Source organism: Mastomys coucha, unplaced genomic scaffold (assembly GCF_008632895.1).
Source record: "Mastomys coucha isolate ucsf_1 unplaced genomic scaffold, UCSF_Mcou_1 pScaffold1, whole genome shotgun sequence".
Classification (NCBI taxonomy): domain Eukaryota; kingdom Metazoa; phylum Chordata; class Mammalia; order Rodentia; family Muridae; genus Mastomys; species Mastomys coucha.
In genome coordinates, this window is record NW_022196891.1 from 70,745,734 (window position 1) to 70,767,829 (window position 22,096).

Here is a 22,096-nt window from a genome sequence, read left to right on the forward strand (position 1 = left end):
TTCTTCTGTGATGTGAGACCCCTGCTGAAGCTGGCCTGCATGGACACCACGGTCAATGAGATCATCAATTTTGTTGTCAGCGTGTGTGTTCTTATTCTACCAATGGTCGTGGTCTTCATCTCCTATGTTGTGATCATCTCCACTATTCTTAAGATTGCTTCAGCTGAAGGTCGGAAGAAGGCCTTTGCTACCTGTGCCTCCCACCTCACGGTGGTCATCATCCACTATGGCTGCACTGCAATCATCTACTTGAAACCTAAGTCCCAGAGCTTGCTGGGGCAGGAAAGGCTCATCTCAGTGACCTACACACTTATCACCCCTCTACTGAACCCTTTGGTATACACTCTGCGGAATAAGGAGGTCAAAGATGCCCTACGCAGAGCCATGTGGAAGAAGCCACTTTCCTCTTAATCAGGTTCATGTGTGAATTTCATTTCTTTCAGTTGGTGAACACGCAGTTCTTTTATGTTGTTTCTAATAATGTCTTATCTTATGGCATCAGCAAAACCAGAACATGTTGACAGTGGGTAACCTAGAGGCTTCCCTCCATGCCATCAGAATTCTCTGTGATATACTCTGGAGGAATGAGATGATTTTTATATACTTAGTTTAAGTAGAAAGAAAATTTATATACATAGGTTGCTTATGGCCAGAGACTCAGTAGGCTTCGTTTTACTGCTTATTTTTATTTCCTGATATTTCTAATTGTTGTCCCCCTTCCTGATCTCCCCTCCACAAGTCCCCATTTCATTCCCACTACCTTTTGTCTCTAAGCTTTGGTCCATCCTTGAATGTCATGGTCAACTAGTACTTTTTCATTTCCCTATACAACTCCGTCAAGCCTAGACGTGTTCAATATAAGAGCCACAGTGCTTTGTGTATAAAATTGTTAATATGTGCACATGGCTACATTTTCCATGAGAATATTATGAGTTGCTGTCTAATGTCACATAGTCACCTTTAAACCAATGATAGACTTCATATATCCTGGCAGAAATCATACAGCTCATTGCGTATTATGAGCTGGTACAATGTGTGATATGTAGTTACACTCTATGGTATTGGTACAATAACACAATTGTTTGCCAATATATTTATTTTCAGAACAGATCCTCATTGGTAGTCATAAAAACTGTATTGATTTGAGTTTACTAAAACACTAAATCCTTAAAGTTTGTAAATCTGATAAATATCAGTTTGGAAATGAACCCAGAAAGATATGTTTGTTGTGGTTGGTACAGAAACACACACATCTTTATGTCAAAAATTTTCTTGCATTCTGTTTTTATGAATATCATGTTAATTTATCTGATAACTTGAGGATTATTCAGGAGACGTAAAGTATGTCTTTAAAGCGGTGGTATCACAGATGTAAGAAAGTAAAATTGCATCAGCTAAAGAGAACCCAGGTGTGGCCTCTCCACAATCCTTTTACACACACGTTAGAAGACTCAGGCTGAGAAGGCAGACATATGGACAAGGTGAGCTTTAATCATCCTTTCAAGGCTGCAGTGATGAGGGTGGACCTGGAAGGAGCCTGTAGGTATCACAGTGAAGGGAGCATCGGATCTGCTGTTTGACAGGAGTGGAGCACAGCACTTTGGACAAAAACACCAGAATGTGAAGTCTGCACAGGGAAGGAGTGTGGAGGGCTATGTGTCCAGACTTCCAGAAACAGTCGGGCCACTTACTTTCTGTGGAGTTGTATAAAGGACAACTGGCAGCTGTGGCAACTCTCATTTAAGTAAAAGTATGAAGGAAAGGCACTCGTGAACTCCCTAGGGAACTGAGAACCCTGGACTGAGCCTCTCAGTGGGTTCCCTTCAGGAAGCATCCTTGCTAAGGAACTGCATTTTTGTGCTTTTAACATGTTCTGGGGACATGCTGCCTCCAGTGGTTTGTCTGATCCATGGTATCTCCTCTCTATGGTGATTATGAAGAGCTATCCCGTGTCCAGAGCTGTCATCTGTGACATGGTTTAGGGTTTGTGCTGTGACTGTTTCACACTTCAGCTTGTCTCTCTCAACCCTGCTTCTTTCATCCACAAAGCTGTGGATGCTGCATCCAAGCCTCTGTCCTGGAATCTGTTTCCTGAAGTCAGCAATCCGCAGCAGCATTTTAGACTTAACGTGTCAGGGAAGGTAGGCATTTGTGGAAACACAATTTTTAGCCTTAACTTATTCTAGCACAGGTAGATGAGATCTTTTCTTTTCATTGTAAAATATCTTTTGGTTACAAGTACTGAGTCATGTTTACCATGGCACAACTTACTGGATGATTATTTTGTATGATCTTTTTTTTTCTTAGATGTTTTATTTATTTACATGTCATACAATATCTCCTTTCCCAGGATCCCCTCCAAAAAAAATAAAAGGAAAAAAATAAAAACAAAAACAAAACAAACACAAAAACAAAATCAAACCCCTGTTCCCTCCCCCTTCCCCCTGCTCACCACCCACCCTTTCCTACTTACTGGCCCTGGCATTCAAACAGAAACTAAACAAAGACACAGTGAGACTAACAGAAGTTATGAAGCAGGTGGATTTAACAGATATCTATAGAACTTTTTATCTTTGTACGATCTTCTTGAAAATTAGTTAAGAAATAAATATCTCAATTTTTGTGTCTGAATTTTCTGAAATTTCACATTCTTTGCCCCCTGACCTCACAACATTACAGAGAGATTTTTTCCCTTTGTCTGTGCTGTACTGAACATCAACAAAACTGACAGTACCCCCATGCCTTTTCAGTATCAAAAGTGAAAGATCATGGGGGTTGAGGGTGGCCAATGCAGGTGAACTTGATCGCAATTCAAAGCGCATTAGTAGAGTGCAGCTGTCAGTGGGAATGCTGTGGCAATTCATGGAGCACATGATGGGAACATGAACTTGGTAGTGACTGTCTGGACCTGTGCAGGTAACACAAGGCAAGAAGACAGACTCCAAGGTCATCCGTAGGCCTCGGCTGTCTCTCACACATTTGCCTTCTATAAGAGAACTCTGAGGTTGTCTGTAGCCCTGGGCTGTCTTGGGCACATTTGCCTTCCATAGGAGAACAATGCATCTCCAGGATTAGAGAGGTGTTCTTCATTTCCCATCTGATGAGGTGTACGCCATTCCTCTAAAGATTTAGTTTCCAGACAGTCTACTGCTACATCCTTTGTTGGAATATTTATCTAGAGGCATCCATGGAATTTATCTTCCATGGGTCACAAGATGAGAGTTGCTCATCTGTTTTCCTATTCCCTAAGAATTAGGAACTCATAAAGATTTGTGATTATCTATTTTGAGGGAGCAAATGTTGTTTTACGCACTGTTGGGGACCTATTTAGTATAGATCAGAGGTGACTAAAGAGGCCACAGGTAAATCAAGAAAGGAAATTTTTTGACTAACCTGTAAAACATGCTGACTCCTTGACATAGATTGAAATACTTCATACACATACATATGAGACACTGTTAGAAGGAGTATAATATATAATTTGGGGGCCAGTAACTATTTGAATATTAACCTAATTTTCAGTATTACTTCTGGAATAGTATGTGAATGACCATGAAAGCTAAAAACAAAAACGAAAACAAAAACAAAAACAGAAATGGCAGGCACAATCTGAAATGAATTAGGAAGTTATATATGATGGTCAACATACCAAAGTGGTGACATATCTGGGTGCCCAGTGGTGGAGCATGAGATGAAATCCACATTTGCACTGGGTGGCAAATGAATTCTGAGAGTCTGCCCATCAATGACTAATACATGGAAAATGAGTGGCAATTATGGAGACTTTAGAAACCACCTTGTTCAATCTTCTCTCATACAGGAACAAACAGAATCTCAAAGACTTACAAGTGGCTTGGCACAGTCCAGCCCCCAGTGAGAAGCAGCTTGGACTCCCATCCCTCTCCTCTGTTCTATCCATGGCCCTCCCAATCTTGACTGGGAAATGAGGAAGACAACATAAATAGCAACGTTCAGGATTCTAGATATTCCCTAAGATGTTTCCCAAGCTGATCACGCCTGTAATTTCTTCCCACTTTAAGAACCTCTTATTTTCCTAACTCTGAAGATTTGGCATAAACATCAAAACTGAGATAAAGGAGGAAATTCCTTTTTAGCTCAGTGCCAGAGACACTGACACTGTAGGGGACTCAGTGAAACAATGTGTCTCAATTGTGTGTGGAAGCAGCATTGTGGTCTGAACATTTTATCATGCAATAAATCTTGGGCAGGTAGCAGAGAATATTTCCCATAAAAGCACCCAAGAGTTTCCTGTGGGGACTTTCCCCTGTCGATATTTCAATAGGGATTTGTTCAGCATCACCACACCTATAAGTAGCAGGAATGCAGTCATTCCTTATTCTCTGAAATGATGAAAATATTGGTGAAAAAGATGCAAAAGAGAGTCACATCATATACACATATGCCCATCTTTAAGAAAATAAAAATCTGAAGTAATTCTATGTATACTCCACTAACATTTCTTGGCAAGATGAAGATATCAGTCTATTCAGTGTTTTGTAAGTGACCCTCATACCTTTCTCCACACTGTCAGTAGGGGTAAGTCTGGGCAAGCTTGAGGCCCTCTGCTCTCACATGTTGGCTGTCATAAGCCAGTGTTCAGCACTGACAGCTTGCCCCTGTCCTTTAGGCATTTTCCTGAAGTCCCAACTCATTGTATGCATGGGCATGGAGCAGGGGCTGAGCTACATACACATGAGTAGTCCCATACTCATTTCTATTTTAGAAATGAAACACTTGTCTCATACATTTATAAGCTGAGTTTTCACAAATCTCAAGCTCAGAAAGTAAAAGAAGCAACACTGGGATCCATGTCTTCTAATGGGTGGTTTAGTCCTAATAACAGATACATGTGCTGGGAAGAAATTCAAATCTCATTCATACTGTGAGACAGACCACTGGCCTTCAATGAATACTTTGGTAACAAAATGAAAGACATAAAATACAAACATATAAACCTAACTATTTCTTTTACCCAAGAACTTATTTGGTCTTAGACTATAAACAGTGTCTATCATTTCTGGGATTACTCAAAAACTGTTTGTTCTGTCAGTCTGTGGAGATACGATACAAGTTTCATCTGTTAGAGTGGTAGGGCAGAACTGATCACATATGAACCCTGGTCTTCTGAGTCACCTTAATTTTTCTTGAGAATCAAAAGCTTCTAGCGAGTGAAGGAAGATTACAAATTGGCCAAACTTATCAGTATCGTGCCTATCATGTTTTCTGTCCCCCCTACTGTTTATAATGATAAAAAAGGGAGATGATGTATTTACACCCTCACGGTTGTTCTTCTAGAAGAAAACAAACAAATTAATAAGACCAGAATCTCTAAAAGTATCCTTCTACATGATTCCATACTTACTTTATTCAAATTGTGCTTCTCTTTTACAAATTTAGATAAAGCAGTCAGCTCATTCCGTAGTGTATTAAGACGGTGTTTATTGAGTTTTTGCTACTTATTGCATGTCATATAACCAGCTGCAGTTGGTTTAATGAAGCATTTATGTAATTCCTGTGGAACACACTTTTCTATGGATAGCGTGAGTGGCCTTTGACAGTTGAGAAGCTATTGAGGATTCTGCTGAAAATTACTGTTAAGAATTGTTTCTTCAGCAATGACATTAGTTCCTTTATGCTCCTAGGTTAGGAGTTAGGTTTTAACTTTGCTGCCTTTTCCAGTCTTCTGAATCAAGACTGACTTGAACTCTTCTTGGGTTGAAAGCAATAATCCCGTGTCTACAGCAAACAGAGTCACCACCAACAAGGGAAAAATTAGTTGTAGCCAACGATACTCGCTTTTGTAAACTAGAAGGGAATGTAGATACAATAAGTATATAAATCACATTAGAAAATGAAAAATGGGGCTCAGAGAGCCATCTTCTTTAAGAGGGACACAAGCATGATTGTCCATCATTAGTATAATGGAGTATCCGGGAACAGAGAGCAAATACTCAAGATCCTGGGTTCCACAGTCTGTGCTCTCTAGAACACTGGAGAGGGCTGGTTCCCAATAACCCCATCTACCATTCTTCTAAACAGTGAAAGTCATAGGAAACAGGATGCTATTATCTCCTGACTTGGATGTAGAAAGGACACAGCATGGGGCCAGACATAATTAAACATCAGAGCATAATTCTATGTCTGACCATCTTGCTTTTTTTTATAGATAATTATGAACATGCCAAAATGAAACAAAATTTCCTCCTTCAATGGCAAGTAAACACTTCAAGGTTCCCCTCTTACATGACTTCTTTCCCTACCATCGATAATTAATATGGACTCTTCGAACTCTCTGTATCTGCTTCCTTCAACTTCCAAAACCACTTTCAATTTGAAAAATACACTCTTCTTTAGAAAGCAATAGATAAAAATTTTCAAATGTTAATTTTAAAATGTTATATCTGGACATACTTTTATGGGTTTTAAAACTATTTGACCAAAGTATCTCATTAATCTTTATAAATTTCCATTTAGTACATAGGTATCACCATCAGCACATAACAAATAAGGACTCTGCTGTGGAACTATGGACACTCTCATAATATGTCCTTGGTCACCACATTGCAAATTTGTTAGGCTTTGTAGGCAACCACAACAGCCTTGCACTACCCTCAAACACTGGCTCATAAGCCCACTTTCTCTTCTCCTGTCATGAACTATGCATTTCCTTTACCAACTTACCTTCTACTACAGCAATTCTGAATTTGCCAGATTCACGTTCCACCTGCTTAAGGTAGCCTGTGCAGTGGTAGGTACCACTGTCATTGAGTGTGGCCTTTCTAATGGAGATGCTGGGGTTCTCATAATTGAACTTGAAAGCACGGTCATCCTTGTAGTAGATCACCTTGCGGACATTCCCATTCTTCCAGCCATGGCATCTCATCTCAAAGGATTCATTGTCTAAGACCATGTCAGCAGATGTCTGAAGGAGCAGCCACTCTGAAGAGCATTCATTACATTAGGGTTATTCACTTAATAATGGATGAGAAATGGAGCAGGGGAAGTGGAGCAGACAGACAGATCCACAGACATATAAAAGGGGATCATCCATGGATGACCATTAACCAGTTCCTTGGTTCACAAGATCAATTGAACATGAAAATGAATTGAGCTGGTTGGGGTGGCACATGCCTTTAATCCCAGCACTTGGTAGGCAAAGACAGGCAGATTTCTGAGTTCGAGGCCAGCCTGGTCTACAGAGTGAGTTCCAGGACAGCCAGAGCGCTACAGTTAAACCCTGTCTTGAAAAAACAAAACAAACAAACAAACAAAAAAAACAAACAAAAAGAAAATGAATAGAAATCTGAAACAGATGAAACAGATAGAAGTGAGGAAGTAGAGAACAACTCCAGATAAGGGAGGTGCCCAAGAATCAATAGGGTGACCTTAGCCATGCCTCACTACATTGGGGATACGGAACCTGAAGAGGCCACCTCCTATAGCCAGGCAGGAACTCCAGTGGAACAATAGAGACACCAACCCACCCACAACACTTTCAACCAAAAATTTATCCTATCTACAAGAAATGCAGACACAGAGGATGAAGCAGAGTCTAAGCAAATACCCAACCAATAACCAGTCCAACTTCTGACCTATCCCATGGGCAAGCACCAACCCTAACACTATTAATGATACTCTGCTATTAACGATACTAACACAATTAATGATGTTTACAGACAGAAACAAGCTATCCTCTGAGAGACTCCACCCAGCAGCTCACTCAAACAGATACGGATGCTCACAGACAAACAGTGGATTTAGCTTGGGGATTCTTATGGAAGAATAGTAGGAAGGATTGTATATCCTAAAGGGATACGGACTCCACAGGAAGACCAGCAAAGTCAACTAACCTGGACCCTTGAGGGTCTCAGAGTCTGAACCACCAACCAAAGAACATACACAGGCTATACCTAGGTCTTCCAGCACATATGGAGCAGATGTGCATCTTGGTCTCCACGTGGGTCCTGAATAACTGGAGTGGGGGCTATTCCAAAAGCTATTGCCTGTATGTAGGGTTTGCTTTTCTAGCTGGGCTGCCTTGTCTGCCCTCATTGGGAGAGCAAGTGCCCAGCCTTGTAGATACTTGAAATGCCAGGGGGTCTCCACCCCTCAGAGGAGAAGGGGAATGAAGGATGGGGGAAGGATTGTAGGAAGGGATGAGTGGGCAGTGGGCAGTGAGGGGATGTAAAGTGAATGATTTGAAAAAAAAATTAATTAAAAAAAAAAGACAAAATAACATGAATAACCTGAAACCCACACCAGTGAATCCTTTCTCCCTCTGACAAGTCAGTCTGGAGCTATAAAGTATCTTGTGCTGCATTTCTGAGGCCCCATGTGGAAACCCAAAGGCAAGAATTCCTTTCAAATCTATTCTAGCTGGATCTAGCTAAGAGGGAGCAGGCAGACATACTCCGAAAGGTTTGAACATGGGAGAATTTTTTTGCTCACTCCATCTTCCAAGAGGCATCTCAGTTCTGTTGTGAATTATAAGTTGGCCAAAATACTTCCTTAAAATGTGAACACTAATTTTAACTATTTGTTTAATTTTCATTTATTGTCATTTTCTCTATAAAGATCTCCAAAGATTCAGGGCTGAATCTAGTTCTGTTTTGTCAGCAGTACCTAGCATAGTGTTCAGAAGTTTGTAGGCACTCAGTGATTAATTGTCAATAATGATTCCATAAATTATAAGAATCATATTCTATAGCTAATGTCATTCTAAAGAATTGTAAAACATTCTTCACAAATGGTGATTTTTTTTAAAGAAGAACATGTCTAACATATGCAAGCATATTGTATCTACTATCAGGAAATGGTTTAGTTTGTATTCAGAATTTTGTAAGTGTTAAAACACATCTTTACAATCAAAGAAAAATGTAACCTATAACTTTTCCTTTCAAAAGATAGCTCGCTCATTCAACATTTACTGATACCTAAATATGTTGTATTAAGTTTGGACACATAAATGAGTAATAAACTATTTCTTGAATTAAAATAAATAATAGAATTGTTTTTAGTAACAGTAAATAAAGCACATGAAGAGTAAAGAGAAATGTCTTTCCTGGCTCATGGATTGTTCAGAGAAACTCTTTAGTCAAACATAATGATGCAAGTATACATATACAGATTTTTGCAGTATCCATATACCTATAGTGCCATTTAATCACAAAATTCATATCTATATCTAGGTAAAATAGATTTTAAAGAGGGATATGAATAGTATCGATGACAGAATAGACTATTGAAAGAAGATATAAAGAGACATGCAGAGGAAGACATGAGATGTCTTGAGTGATATGCGCTGAATCTCTTAGAATAAAATACATTACTGCCATCAACTAGTGCATTAGTTATCAACCTATAGGCTACAACCTCTTTGTGGGGTCAAACAACAATTTCACGTGTTGCCTAAGACTGTAGGAAAACACTGATATTCATGAATCATACCAATACCAAACTTAGCTATTAATTAGCAACAAAATAATTTTATGGTTAGGGGTCACCATAACTTGAGTAACTATATTAAAGGGTTGCAGCATTAAGAAGGTGGAGTACTGCTGTTCTAGTAGGTCACACTTCAGGTGAGATATATGTATATATTCCCATATCCCTGGAACATACCTTGCATCACGTTCAAATACACAGGCTTACTCTTATAAAATCCTTGATTCTGACATATGTATTTTCCACTGTCTTGAATGGTGGCACTCTCAATAACCCAATGTGAAGATGTCACCTTAGAGATGATACCGTTGTGGATCCATTTAGTAGAGTTCATTTGAAGGGAATTGTTCCGATTGCATGAAAGTGTCACTTTGTCTCCTGTAAATATTCTAATCCACGGTGGGTCCAAGGACACTACAGATTTCTGAGTGGCTTAAAGAAGGTAAAATTGTGAAGATAAATAAATTTTAATCATTGAGAATTATCCAGTCTCAAAACTGTAAATATGCCAATAGTCAATCAGTGGTCCATTTGTTAGTAACAATCCTCTGCCCTGATGTCTAGGTAAAGCAATAAAGTATCAAGTAAGTAATGACGTGGTCTCAGGGAGCAACCAATCTAGGCATCAAGGTAGGACACAACGCAAAAAGTTTGGAGACAATTGAAATAATTTATTTACGATGTAAAAACCTGCTCTCATTCTCTTAACTTCAGTATCAGTATCCATAAATGTAAGTTATGAGCATTTTTAGGATCATTCCTTAGCATAATTGTTGGTATTTAATTAACATTTGCTAAATAATTATTGAATGGCTAGTTGTAGAAATAATGGGTGAATATTAAAGCCTTGGTTTCATTAATACATGTCAGGAGCAACTGTCAATCATTTCAGGTTATATAGCAAATATCGGTAGATTTTAGTATATAATGTTTGTAAATAAATCACCTTAATGGTAATAAAAATATATAATAGACTTGATAAACTATGAGCTTTAGATTTTTATAACTATTTAATTATGAATATATACATTGAAAAATGTTTGCGATTTTAAAAGGCCATGAAAAGTACTAACAAGGTATCAGCCTTGAAAGGATTCCAGGAGCAAGGAGATATGGGGACAATTTAAACACAGGTTAAAAATAAAAGCAGTTTTTAGTGATGGAAAATGATTATATAGTAAAGGAAAATATTTAGGCCCAAGAGACTTAGGATAGAGTTGTGAAACCCCCAGTAAGTGATCTGTTAGAGGATTCTTAATTATAAAATAGCAACAATGGTAGTAATATGAAGGTTGGATGAATGCTTTTCAAGGGCCTAGACAGAAAATATGCAGAGAACCACCAGTGCAGACATGGCTGTTGGCTAAGCAGAAGAGACAGCTTGAGAGGAGAAATGATATATGGGAAACTTTTGGACGGGCAATAAAAAGGGAGGGGTGAGGCAGATTTAGAAAACAGACTTCCCAGGAAGAAGATTCAGAGCTCTAAGAAAACACCGTGGGATGCAGACAAACGCAAAGAGAGAGAGAGAGCAATGTCCAGATATACTGAGGGAAGAAGGACAAAGGACTCACTCACCTGTCAGTATGACACCCAGAGCTGCAAAAATCAATAAAGGGTAAGTTAGCATCTGTCCGCAGTGTGCCTGGATGCCAGAGCTCTAGGGTCAGTATGGGAATGAGACCCACATCCCTGGGGCTTTAGTGATCAATGTGGAGCAGGGGCTATGCTCTTTCCTCTAGCCTCCTCCATTGGTGTCGGTCCATCCTGTAGTAGATGGCAGAGGATTGCAAAGATCCAAGCTGTTAGCCTGGTTTCTCACTGATGCGGTGCTCAGCCCACTTTCCTCTGCTTCTCTCTACTACATACTGCCTGAAAAGCACCCCATCCTTTGCATACGTGCTACAGCTACAAAGTCACCAAAAAAAAAAAAATCAATGCCCCCACCATGACACTCTCTAGATGCATTTTGGTCCCTCAGGGCAGAGAGTAACATGAACCTGTACTTACACATGAGCAGCAGTGCTAGGCAGAGCTGGGTAGAACCTCCAGTGGCCATCACCCCTGTACCTTCAGGTGCTAACTGCGCCAGAGAGCTATGACTTCGAAAATAGGCTTGAAACCACAAAGGAGAAGGAAATGTCTTCTGCATCGTATCTGGCTAACTCATCAGCTATGCCTGGGCTTGGCTTTCTCCAGAGATAATAATAGGGTTGTGCCAAATTGGGCAATTTTATAGTCACCCATTTGCTCCTATTGTACCTTCAGCTGACACTGAGAATCTGGCAGGCAGGGACTGAGTGTCTAAGCAGAGTCATGTGGATTCCTTAAGGTGACAGTCAGTGCACAAGAATTTGATTTGAGATTTTATTTTATTTTATTTTTGTGCTAGAAGCAATCAAACATTGTTGTTTCAACAGTAAAGTATTTTTGGTTGCCAGATTTTTATTGTCAGATAGTGTTGCTTACCATCAGAATTTTGTGACATATTTAAATAAAATATGCTCAGGAATATCATAAAAATAAAAAATAAAAATTATTTAAAACTTGCAAATTTATAATTATTTTAAATGATTTATACTTAAAGTGTTTTATATAATGTGTATAGTTAGTTATCTCCTGAGAGACTCTGACAGTACCTGACTAATACAGATGTAGAGGCTCACAGCCATCTATTGAACTGAGTACAGGGTCCCCAGTGAAGGAGTTAGAGAAAGGACCAATGGAGCTGAGGGGTTTGCAGCCCCTTAGGATGAACAACAATATGAACTAACTAATACCCTCAGAGCTCCCAGAGTCTCAACCACCAACCAAGGTCTGCACATGGTGGGACTGATTGTTCTGGCAGCGTGTGTATAGTGGAAGATTGCAAATTTGATCATCAATGGGAGGAGAGGACCTCAGCCCTGTGAAGGTTCTGTGTCCCAGTGTGGGGGAATGCCAGGGCCAATAAGCAGGAGAAGGTGGGGTGGCAGGCATGGGGAGTGGGGAGGCAGCTGGGGTTTGTTTTTGTTGTTTTTGTTTGTTTCTTTGTTTTTTAGAGGGGAAACTGGGAAGGGAGAAATTTACATGTAAATAAAGAAAATATCTAATAAAAAAAAGCAAAAAAAAATAAAAAAAATGATTTGTACTTATAACTGTATAAATTATTGTTATCATATCTATACACACACACATCCTGAAACTAATCCCAGAGTTTCTCCTCATATTCCTTCCCAAATTCCTGTCTTCTTTGACATTTTAGCTTTTGAAAGCCACATGTTGTTGATATTTACAGGGCAGAAGTCAAATACGTCTGATGACCATGTAGTTGGGTTCTACTTATAAACTAGAAACAGTGATATCGAGACCCTGTCTTCATTATAAGATCTAATAGAATTCTTACATGTAAAACACACTGCACAGCATCTAGCATGTGAAAATATTTATAAGTATATACCCTTCCATTTACTAGTATTATTTGATAAATACATTTAATAGAACCATTTATTTGGGCTGTGTTAAGGCCATAGGAAAGCTAGGTGAGCTTTTTATTCAGTGGCTGATATCTTCTGGCAGGGCAGGGCACTTTGAGTAATCTCAGCTTTCTCTGGAGTCCTAAGGAAACAGAAGGATCAGAAAGGAGGCTTGGTGCAGAGAGAAAGCACAGAAGAATGGCGAAGCGTCTTGGTTTGACGTGCTAGGAGGGTAATGTTTGAATTCCTTGACCCTGGGACAGACATTGAGACGGATTAGGCTTTATAGATTGTTGAGATTTTATTGAGAGATTTGGGGGGTTCTTCTTCCCAGGAGAGAACCCTTGCAGTAAAACTGCCTGAAGTGCTGTCACTTTACTGTGGCTCAAATGGCTTCTACAAGGGCTTTTCCTGAAGTCTATACACTATCCAAACAGCTCCTACTTATGTGAGAGCAGGAGTGCACTGCCTGAGAGGTGTTTGCTTAGTCTGAAGAGGATAGGTTTGTTAGAGAGATCCTTTTTGTTTGCTTCACCATCTAAAGCTCACACTTAGGTGCCCAACACTGAGATGAAGGGGATCTGTTAGAAGCAGCAACAGCAGAACAACCGGTTCAACCAAAGAAGTCCGTTAAAGCTTAAAAACAAATTATAGTTCTTCTGTTTGACCCTAAAAGAGTAAACAACTCACAATATGAACATCGGAAAGAATAAACCATACATTTATTTCCAGAGTGTAGTTCTAAAATGAGAAAAGAAGCAAGACAAAAACTCAGAAGAATAAAACAGCACCAAGATTAACTAAGAGTTTCACTTATCTCGCTTAATATAGTTCGAATCCTGTAACTTTTAACCTTATTTGAAAATTCCCTCCAAATATAAGTTCTTCTTTCTCTCTCTCTTTCTCTCTTCCTTTCTTTCTTTCTTTCTTTCTTTCTTTCTTTCTTTCTTTCTTTCTTTCTTTCCTTCTTTCTTCCTTATTCACTCACTCACTTTAGAGGATGTTCTGATGACTCCAAATTTATTTTATATCCACTGTCTATACAGTGTAGTTGCTCATTTCTTGTACTCAGTTTATCTTCATTAAGATGTGCTTTGAGGCACAGGGAGATTTTTAATACATGGAAATTGTATTTTAAACTAATTGGCTTCCCATTGTAATTATTATTGTTGTGAGCATATATTTGAAAACATTGTTCTGAAAGGGATCAATATGCTCAGGGCATCAAAAATAGGCTTCTATACCTTGTAAAGTTTTATGACAGTTAAATTATGGAATCAAAAATAAAGGAAGAATAGGTACTTAACAAAATCAGTACACTGTGTAGAATCCCATTTCTTACCACAAGATTTTGAATCTGAAAACAAATGTATGCAGTACATAATGACATCTTGTGCTTAGATTTAAACCTGTTGCCCATTCTCAGTAGACTTAATCGGTATTTCATTTTGTGGCATAGAGACATAAAACTCTAATGGCCATGCATAAACGATGGGACTTTTGTTCTATGAGGTGTCCTTGAAGTTGGCTTTAAAGCTTTTAACTGGAATTTTATTGTCCTTTAATATGTCTGAAAGAGAAGTGGCAGAGCTTAGCCTGTTCCTTCCAAAACCAGGGACCAGAAAGAAGGGCCAATATGCTGGCTTATTCTATGGTTTATAAACCCAAGTTCCAATAATATTGGATACAAAATGCTGAAAAGGCAATATACCCATCTTCTTGCAGGGTATGTATCTTATAAATAGCACACTGTCTCTAATGATCGGGGACAGGTCTAAGTATGCAATACATCTTACCATCTATGTCCCTCTTACCAATTCTATGTGGTTAGTAGATAGGAAATTACATCATAGAGAGGCTAGGCAGTTTGTTGAAGGACTTGTTGAAGGACAATGGCAAACTAAATACTTAGGATTTGAACTCAGGCAATTTGACAGGAGAGCACACATGCATAACCAGACAGAGACAAATGTCTTTTTTTTCAGTCAATCAACATATCAAGACTGACTGTCCGAGGATTTGTCATACCTAGTTAAAAAGCCCTTAGATTGTCCAGAGCTCATCACCCAAACAGGGAATCATTGATCTTGTTCATGCACTTCGTGTTTTACACATTCCTGTCCTTACTCCAAAGGATGGTTTACAAAGGCATAGGAATGAGTTATCATTGCGTTGGTGGTATTCCAATTGTGTTTTTCCCACAAATCCTTTTTTATTTAAAGGTTTTTATTTGTACTGTGAACTGCATTCCAGTCCTCTGCGAGAACCATAAACAGTCTTAACCACGGAACTACCTTGTCAACCCCTCATAATCATTAGATGTTTTAGGGCAAGGAGGCCATCTGCCTTGTCTTCCTTCTGGCACCTTAAACAGGAGTCAGCTCAAGAAAGAACAGTCCAGTGGGTGCTAGGTAGCTGATGTGTTTTCGCACTGAAGTCAGTGGCCTTGATATTTTTCACTTCTTGTCTTGACCTGAGTGGTTACCTACTTTTGGTTCAAGAAAAAATAAATCTGAAAGAAATAAATGGAACCTCCTGGGACTCACAGTAAATGCCACTCAGGAAGCAAGAAAGGTGGGGGATTATACAAGCTCTGGCATGGGCACAGATAGAGATTATTACTCCAGGGAAAGAAAAATGAGACTTTAAGAAATAATGTCATCTATGATCCTTTCCCTCCCTCTTTTGAAGATTAATTTTTCTCTAAGTAGAAAGGGATAATCAAGTGGAAATTTTCCCAGTGATAATACTCAAATGGAGACAGGCTGGAAAACATGTATCTCACATTTGATGTCTTATCAACAACAAAAAAATAGTGTTATTCAATCTTAAAGGTAACCATAATTGGATAATAAAGATTAATAGACTAGAAGTGATGTACTATAGACTGTTTGTAAATAAGTCATACAAGATATATCAATTGATTGACATTAGTGAAAGCAAAATGGTTAAAAAAAATGTGGTTCTTTTCTGGGTGCAAATGAAAACTCAATAGACTGAGAATAACATTCCTAACCAGTGTTACAATTCTTGGGTACTAATTTATAAAATATACAAACAAAGAAAAAAGAAAATCACCAGAAGTTCACGCTATTTTTCCTGAGCTAAAATAAAATTTGGGCATTATATAGTTTATGTCATACTTTGTGTTATAGCATGTAGGGTGGACATGTTTGATTTTTTTTAAGCTACCAAATTTTAAGGCATATAAACAGCCACTCACTTTGCAGATGAGGCATCTTGTGGCATCTTAGAGCTGAGGGAGGAGTCTGAACTATGAGGAGTTCTAATGCGCACTGACTATAAGCTTTGCCCATGAACATCACTTCTAGCCAATGGATTCAGACTTGCCTTCCTGTCTTCCTACAGATGCAGGTATGGGGTGAGCATGCACAGAGCACTCGGATCAAGGAGAACTGTATTCTAAGCCTGCTGAGGAAGATACAGAAGCGATGCAGTGGTGGGAAGGCGACTGGAATATTAAAATATTATATTTAGTTGTTTAAATATAAAAAGATCATCTGAACATATTTCAAAGAAACTATGTTCACAATGAATGTGAACAGACTCTCAAGCTTAACTCTCAACTCAGACAGCTCATTCTCTATGTGGATTTCTCAAGGTACAAAATGGCCTTATGCTTCTTTTTTCTTTTCCCAAAATAATATTGATTCTTCAGTAATTTCTCTTCATACACACTCATTTCACAGGCATTTCACAGGCAGTCCATGTCCATACCCACTCACTTGTGACTTTTGCCCCTCCAACAGGATTTTTTTAACAATCCAATTTGTTTCTTCAGAGACTTGAAGTTCTTATTATACAGATCACTTGATTGGTTAGGTCACACCAAGGTACTTTATATTATTTGTGACTATTGTGAAGGGTATCATTTCCATAATTTCTTTCTCAGCCTGTTTATCATTTGAGTATAGGATGGCTACTGATTTGTCTAATTCTATATCCAGCCACTTTGCTGAAGTTGTTTTCTCAGGTTTAGGAGTTCTCCGGAATTTTTGGAGTCACTCAATTATACTATCCACATCATCAATAGATAGGGATATTTTGACTTCTTCCTTTCTAATTTGTATCCCTTTGACCTCATTTTGTTGTCTAATTGCTCTGGCTAGGATTTCAAGTACAATATTGAATAGGTGGGGAGAGAGTGGGAAGCCTTGTCTGGTCCCTGATTTTAGTGGGATTGCTTCAAGTTTCTCTCCATTTAGTTTGATGTTGGCTACTGGTTTGCTGTATATTGCTTTTATTATGTTTAGGTATAGGCCTTGAATTCCTGATCTTTCCAAGACTTTTATCATGAAGGGATGTTGGATTTTGTCAAATGCTTTCTCAGCATCTAATTAGATGATCATGTGTTTTCTTTTTCTTTGAGTTTGTTTATATAGTGGATTATGTTGATGGATTTCCTTGTATTGAACCATTCCTGCATTCTTGAGATAAAGTCTACTTGATCATGATGGATAATTGTTTTGATGTGTTTTTGGATTTGGTTTGTGAGAATTTCATTGAGAATTTTTGCATAAATATTCATAAGGAAAATTGGTCTGAAGTTCCCTTTCTTTGTTGGGTCTTTGTGTGGTTTAGGTATAAGTGCTATTGTGGCTTCATAGAAGAATGGATTGGGTATTGTTCCTTCTGTTTCTACTTTGTGGAATAGTTTGAAGAGAATTGGTATTAGGTCTTTAAAGGTCTGATAGAATTCTGCACTAAAACCAACTGGTCCTGGGTTTTAGTCTCTGAAGAAAGAAATCGAAGAAGATTTCATAAGATGAAAATCACCAACCCTGATCTCAAGCTGTATTGCAAAGCAATAGTGATAAAAACTGCATGGTATTGATACAGAGACAGGAAGGAAGATCAATGGAATAGAATTGAAGACACAGAAATGAACCCACAAACCTATGGGTCATTGACAAAGGAGCCATTCAACTGGCAGTCAGCATGTAGAAGAATGCGAATCAATCCATTCTTATCTGCTTGTACAAAGCTCAAGTTCAGTAGATCAAGGACCTCCACATAAAACCAGATATACTGAAACAAATAGAAGAGAAAGTGGAGAAGAACCTTGAATACATGGGCACTGGGGAAAAGTTCCTGACATAAGACCAATAGCTTATGCTCTAAGATCAAGAGTTGATAAATGGTGCCTCATAAAATTGCAAAGCTTCTATAAAGCAAATGACACTGTCAATAGGACAAAACAGCAATCAACAGATTGGGAAAAGATCTTTACCGACCTTACATCCAATAGAGGGCTAATATCCAATATATACAAATAATTCAAAAAATTAGACTCCAGACAACCAAATAACCATATTAAAAATTGTGTACAGAGCTAAACAAAGAATTCTCAGCTGAAGAAATTAGAATAGTTGGGAAGCATCTAAAGAAATGTTCAACATCCTTAGTCATTAGAGAAATGCAAATAAAAACAACCCTGAGATTCTGCCTCATGCCAGTCAGAATGGCTAGGATAAAAAAACTCAGATGAAAGCAGATGCTGGCAAGGATATGGAGAAGGAGGAACACTCCTCCATTGTTGGTGGGATTGCAAGCTGGTACAACCACTCTGGAAGTCAGCTGGTGATTCCTCAGAAAATTGCACACAGTATTACCTGAGAACCCAGCTATATCACTCCTGGGTATATACCTAAAAGATGCTCCAACATATAACAAGAACACATGATTCACTATGTTCATAGCAGCCTTTTTTATAATGGCCAGAAGCTGGAAAGAACCCAGATGTCCCTCAACAGAGGAATGGATACAGAAAATGCAGTACATTAGCACAATGGAGTACTACACAGCTATTAAAAACAATGAATTCATGAAATTCTGAGGCAAAAGGATGGAACTAGAAAATATAATCCTGAGTGAGGTAACCCAGTCACAAAAGAACACACATAGTTTTCACTCACTGATAAGTGTATATTAGCCCAAAAGCTTGGAATACCCAAGATACAATGCACAGACCACATGAAACTCAAGAAGAAGGAAGACCAAAGTGTGGAGGCTTCAGACCTTCTTAGAACAAAATACTCATAGGAGCAAATATGGAAACAAAGTGTGGAGCAGAGACTGAAGAAAAGGCAGAGACTGTACCACCTGGGGATCCATCCTATATATAGTCACCAAACACCTGGGGATCCATCCTATATATAGTCACCAAACACAGACACTATACACTATTCTGGATGCCAAGAAGTGCATGCTGACAGGAACCTGGTATAGTTGTCTCCTGAGAGGCTATGTCAGAGCCTGACATATACAGAGGTAGATACTCACAGCCAAACATTGACCTGATTGTGAGGTCTCCAATGGAGGAATTAGAGGACAGGAGGACTGTAGGAGCTGAAGGGGTTTGCAACCCCATAGGAAGAACAACAATATCAATCAACCAGAGCTCCGAGGGTCTCAACTACCAACCAAGGAGTACACATGGAGAGGATGGCCTTGTTGGGTCTCAATGGGAGAAGAGGCGCTTGGTTTTATGTAGGCTCAGTTCCCCAGTGTAGGGGAATGCCAGAGCTGTGAGGTGTAAGTGGGTGGGTGGTTGGGGGCACACCCTCAAAGAAGCAGGAAGTGGGGAATGGAATAGAGGGTTTTTGGGGGAAAATCAGGAAAGGGGATAACATTGGAAATGTAAATAAATAAAATATTTATTTATTTTATTTTATTAAAATAAAAACACAGGCTTACAGACCCACAGGAGGAACAAGCTCCAGCCAGAGACAGCAAGAGCATCTAAAACCAGAGATCAACAGATGGCAAAAGGCAAACACAAGAATCTTATGAACAGAAACCAAGACTACTTGGCTTCATCAGAACCTACTATTCCCACCACAGCAAGTCCTGGATATCCCAAAACACCGGAAAGGCAAGATTTGGATCTAAAATCATACCTCACAATGGTGATAGAGAGAAGGACATGAGTAACTCCCTTAAAGAAATACAAGAGAATACAGGTAAAGAGGTACAAGCCCTTAAAGAGGAAGAACAAGAATCCCTTAAAGAATTACAGGAGAAAATGAGTAAACAAGTAGAAGCCCTTAAAGAGGAAATAAAAAAAATCTCTTAAAGTATTACAGGAAAGCACAACAAAACAGGTGAAGAAATTGAACAAAACCATCCAGGACCTAAAAATGGAAGTAGAAACAGTTGAGAAATCACAAAGAGAGACACCTCTGAAGATAGAAATCCTAGGAAAAAAGTCAGGAGCTATAGATGCAAGCATCACCAACAGAATACAAGAGAGAGAAGAGAGAATCCTCAGGTGCAGAAGATAGCATAGAAAACATTGAACAAAAGTCAATGGAAACACAAAATGCAAAAAGTTCCTAACCCAAAACATCCAAGAAATCCAGGACACAATGAGAAGACCAAACCTAAGGATAATAGATATAGAAGAGAGTGAAGACCTCCAACTTAAAGGGCCGGTAAATATCTTCAACAAAATTATAGATGAAAACTTCTCTAACCTAAAGAAAGAAATGTCCATGAACATACAAGAAGCCTATAGAACTCCAAATAGACTGGACCAGAAAAGAAATTCCTCCCTCCATATAATAGTGAAAACACCAAATGCACAAAACAAAGAAAGAATTTTAAAATCAGTGAGGGAAAAGGTCAAGTAACATATAAAAGCAGACCTATCAGAATTACACCAGACTTCTTGCCAGAGATTATGAAAGCCAGAAGATCCTGGGTTAATGTCATTAAGATCCTAAGAGAACACAAATGTCAGCCCAAGCTACTATAACCAGCAAAATTCTCAATTACCATAGATGGAGAAACCAAAGTATTCCAGGACAAAACTAAATTTACACAATATATTTCCACAAATCCAGCCTTTCACAGGATAATAAATGGAAAACTCCAACACAAGGAGGGAAATTACATCCTAGAAAAAGAAAGAAAGTAATCTTCCAACAAAACTAAAAGAAGATAGCCACATGAACAGAATTCCAACTCTAACAATAAAAATATCAGGAAGCAACAATTACTTTTCCTTAATATCTATTAATATCAATGGACTCAATTCCCCAATAAAAAGACATAGACTACCAGACTGAGTACATAAACAGGACCCAACATTTTGTTGCATACAGGAAATCCACTTTAGTGACAAAGACAGACACTACCTCAGAATAAAAGGCTGGAAAACAATCCTCCAAGCCAATGGTCCTAATAAAAAAGCTGGAGTAGCCATTCTAATAACAAATAAATTCGACTTTCACCCTAAAGTGATCAAAAAAGATAAGGAGGGACACTTCATACCCATCAAAGGTATGATCTATCAATGAACTCTCAATTTTGAACCTCTATGTTCCAAATTCAAGGGCATCTACATTCATAAAAGAAACTTTACTAAAGTTCAAAGCACACATTGCACTGCACACAATAATAGTGGGAGATTTCAACACCCTACACTCTGCAATGGACAGATCATGGAAACAGAAACTAAATAAAGATACAGTGAGACTAACAGAAGTTATGAAACAGAAGGATTTATCAGATATCTATAGAACTTTTTATCCTAAAACAAAAGGATATAACTTCTTCTCAGCACCTCATGGTATTTTCTCTAAAATTGACCATATAATTGGTCATAAATCAGACCTCCACAGATATAAGATTGAAACAATTCCTTGCATCCTATCAGATCATTATGGACTAAGGCTGCTCCTCAATAACAACATAAACAATAAAAAGCCCATATACACGTGGATAAAAAGCCCATATACACGTGGAGGCTTAACAACACTCTACTCAATGATAACTTGGTCATGGAAGAAAGAAAGAAAGACATTAAAGACTTTCTAGAGTTTAATGAAAATGAAGCCACAACATACCCAGACTTATGGGACACAATGAAAGCAGTCCTTAGAGGAAAATTAATAGCTTTAAGTGCCTCCAAAAAGAAACTGGAGAAAGCATATACCAGCAATTTGACAGCACATCTGAAAGCTCTAGAAAAAAAAGAAGCAAATTCACCTAAGAGAAGTTGAAGGCAGGAAATAATCAAACAGGGCTGAAAGCAACCAAATGGAAACAAAAAGAACTATACAAAGAATCAATCAAACCAGGAGCTAGTTCTTTGAGAAAATCAACAAAATAGATAAACCCTTAGCCAGACTAACTAGACTGCACAGAGACAG

General features: G+C 38.5%; 2 protein-coding genes across 2 annotated transcripts; one reads left to right on the forward strand and one right to left on the reverse strand.

Moving 5' to 3' along the window:
* Positions 1-411, forward strand: LOC116096917 (olfactory receptor 10J4-like; the record flags this gene model as incomplete). The annotated part of the gene is made up of 1 exon (XM_031379237.1): positions 1-411. A coding segment is annotated over one exon (411 nt), but the record flags the coding sequence as incomplete, so codon positions are not given.
* A 5,029-nt stretch (positions 412-5,440) lies between these two features.
* On the reverse strand, positions 5,441-11,558 carry LOC116071205 (high affinity immunoglobulin epsilon receptor subunit alpha-like). Its single transcript, XM_031342643.1, has 5 exons — positions 11,476-11,558; positions 11,044-11,064; positions 9,643-9,897; positions 6,703-6,960; positions 5,441-5,826 (listed from the first exon to the last, which is right to left on the reverse strand). The coding sequence occupies exons 1-5, from the start codon at positions 11,522-11,524 to the stop codon at positions 5,672-5,674; spliced, it is 738 nt and encodes a 245-aa protein (XP_031198503.1). The 5' UTR covers positions 11,525-11,558; the 3' UTR covers positions 5,441-5,671.
* Positions 11,559-22,096: the final 10,538 nt, after the last annotated feature.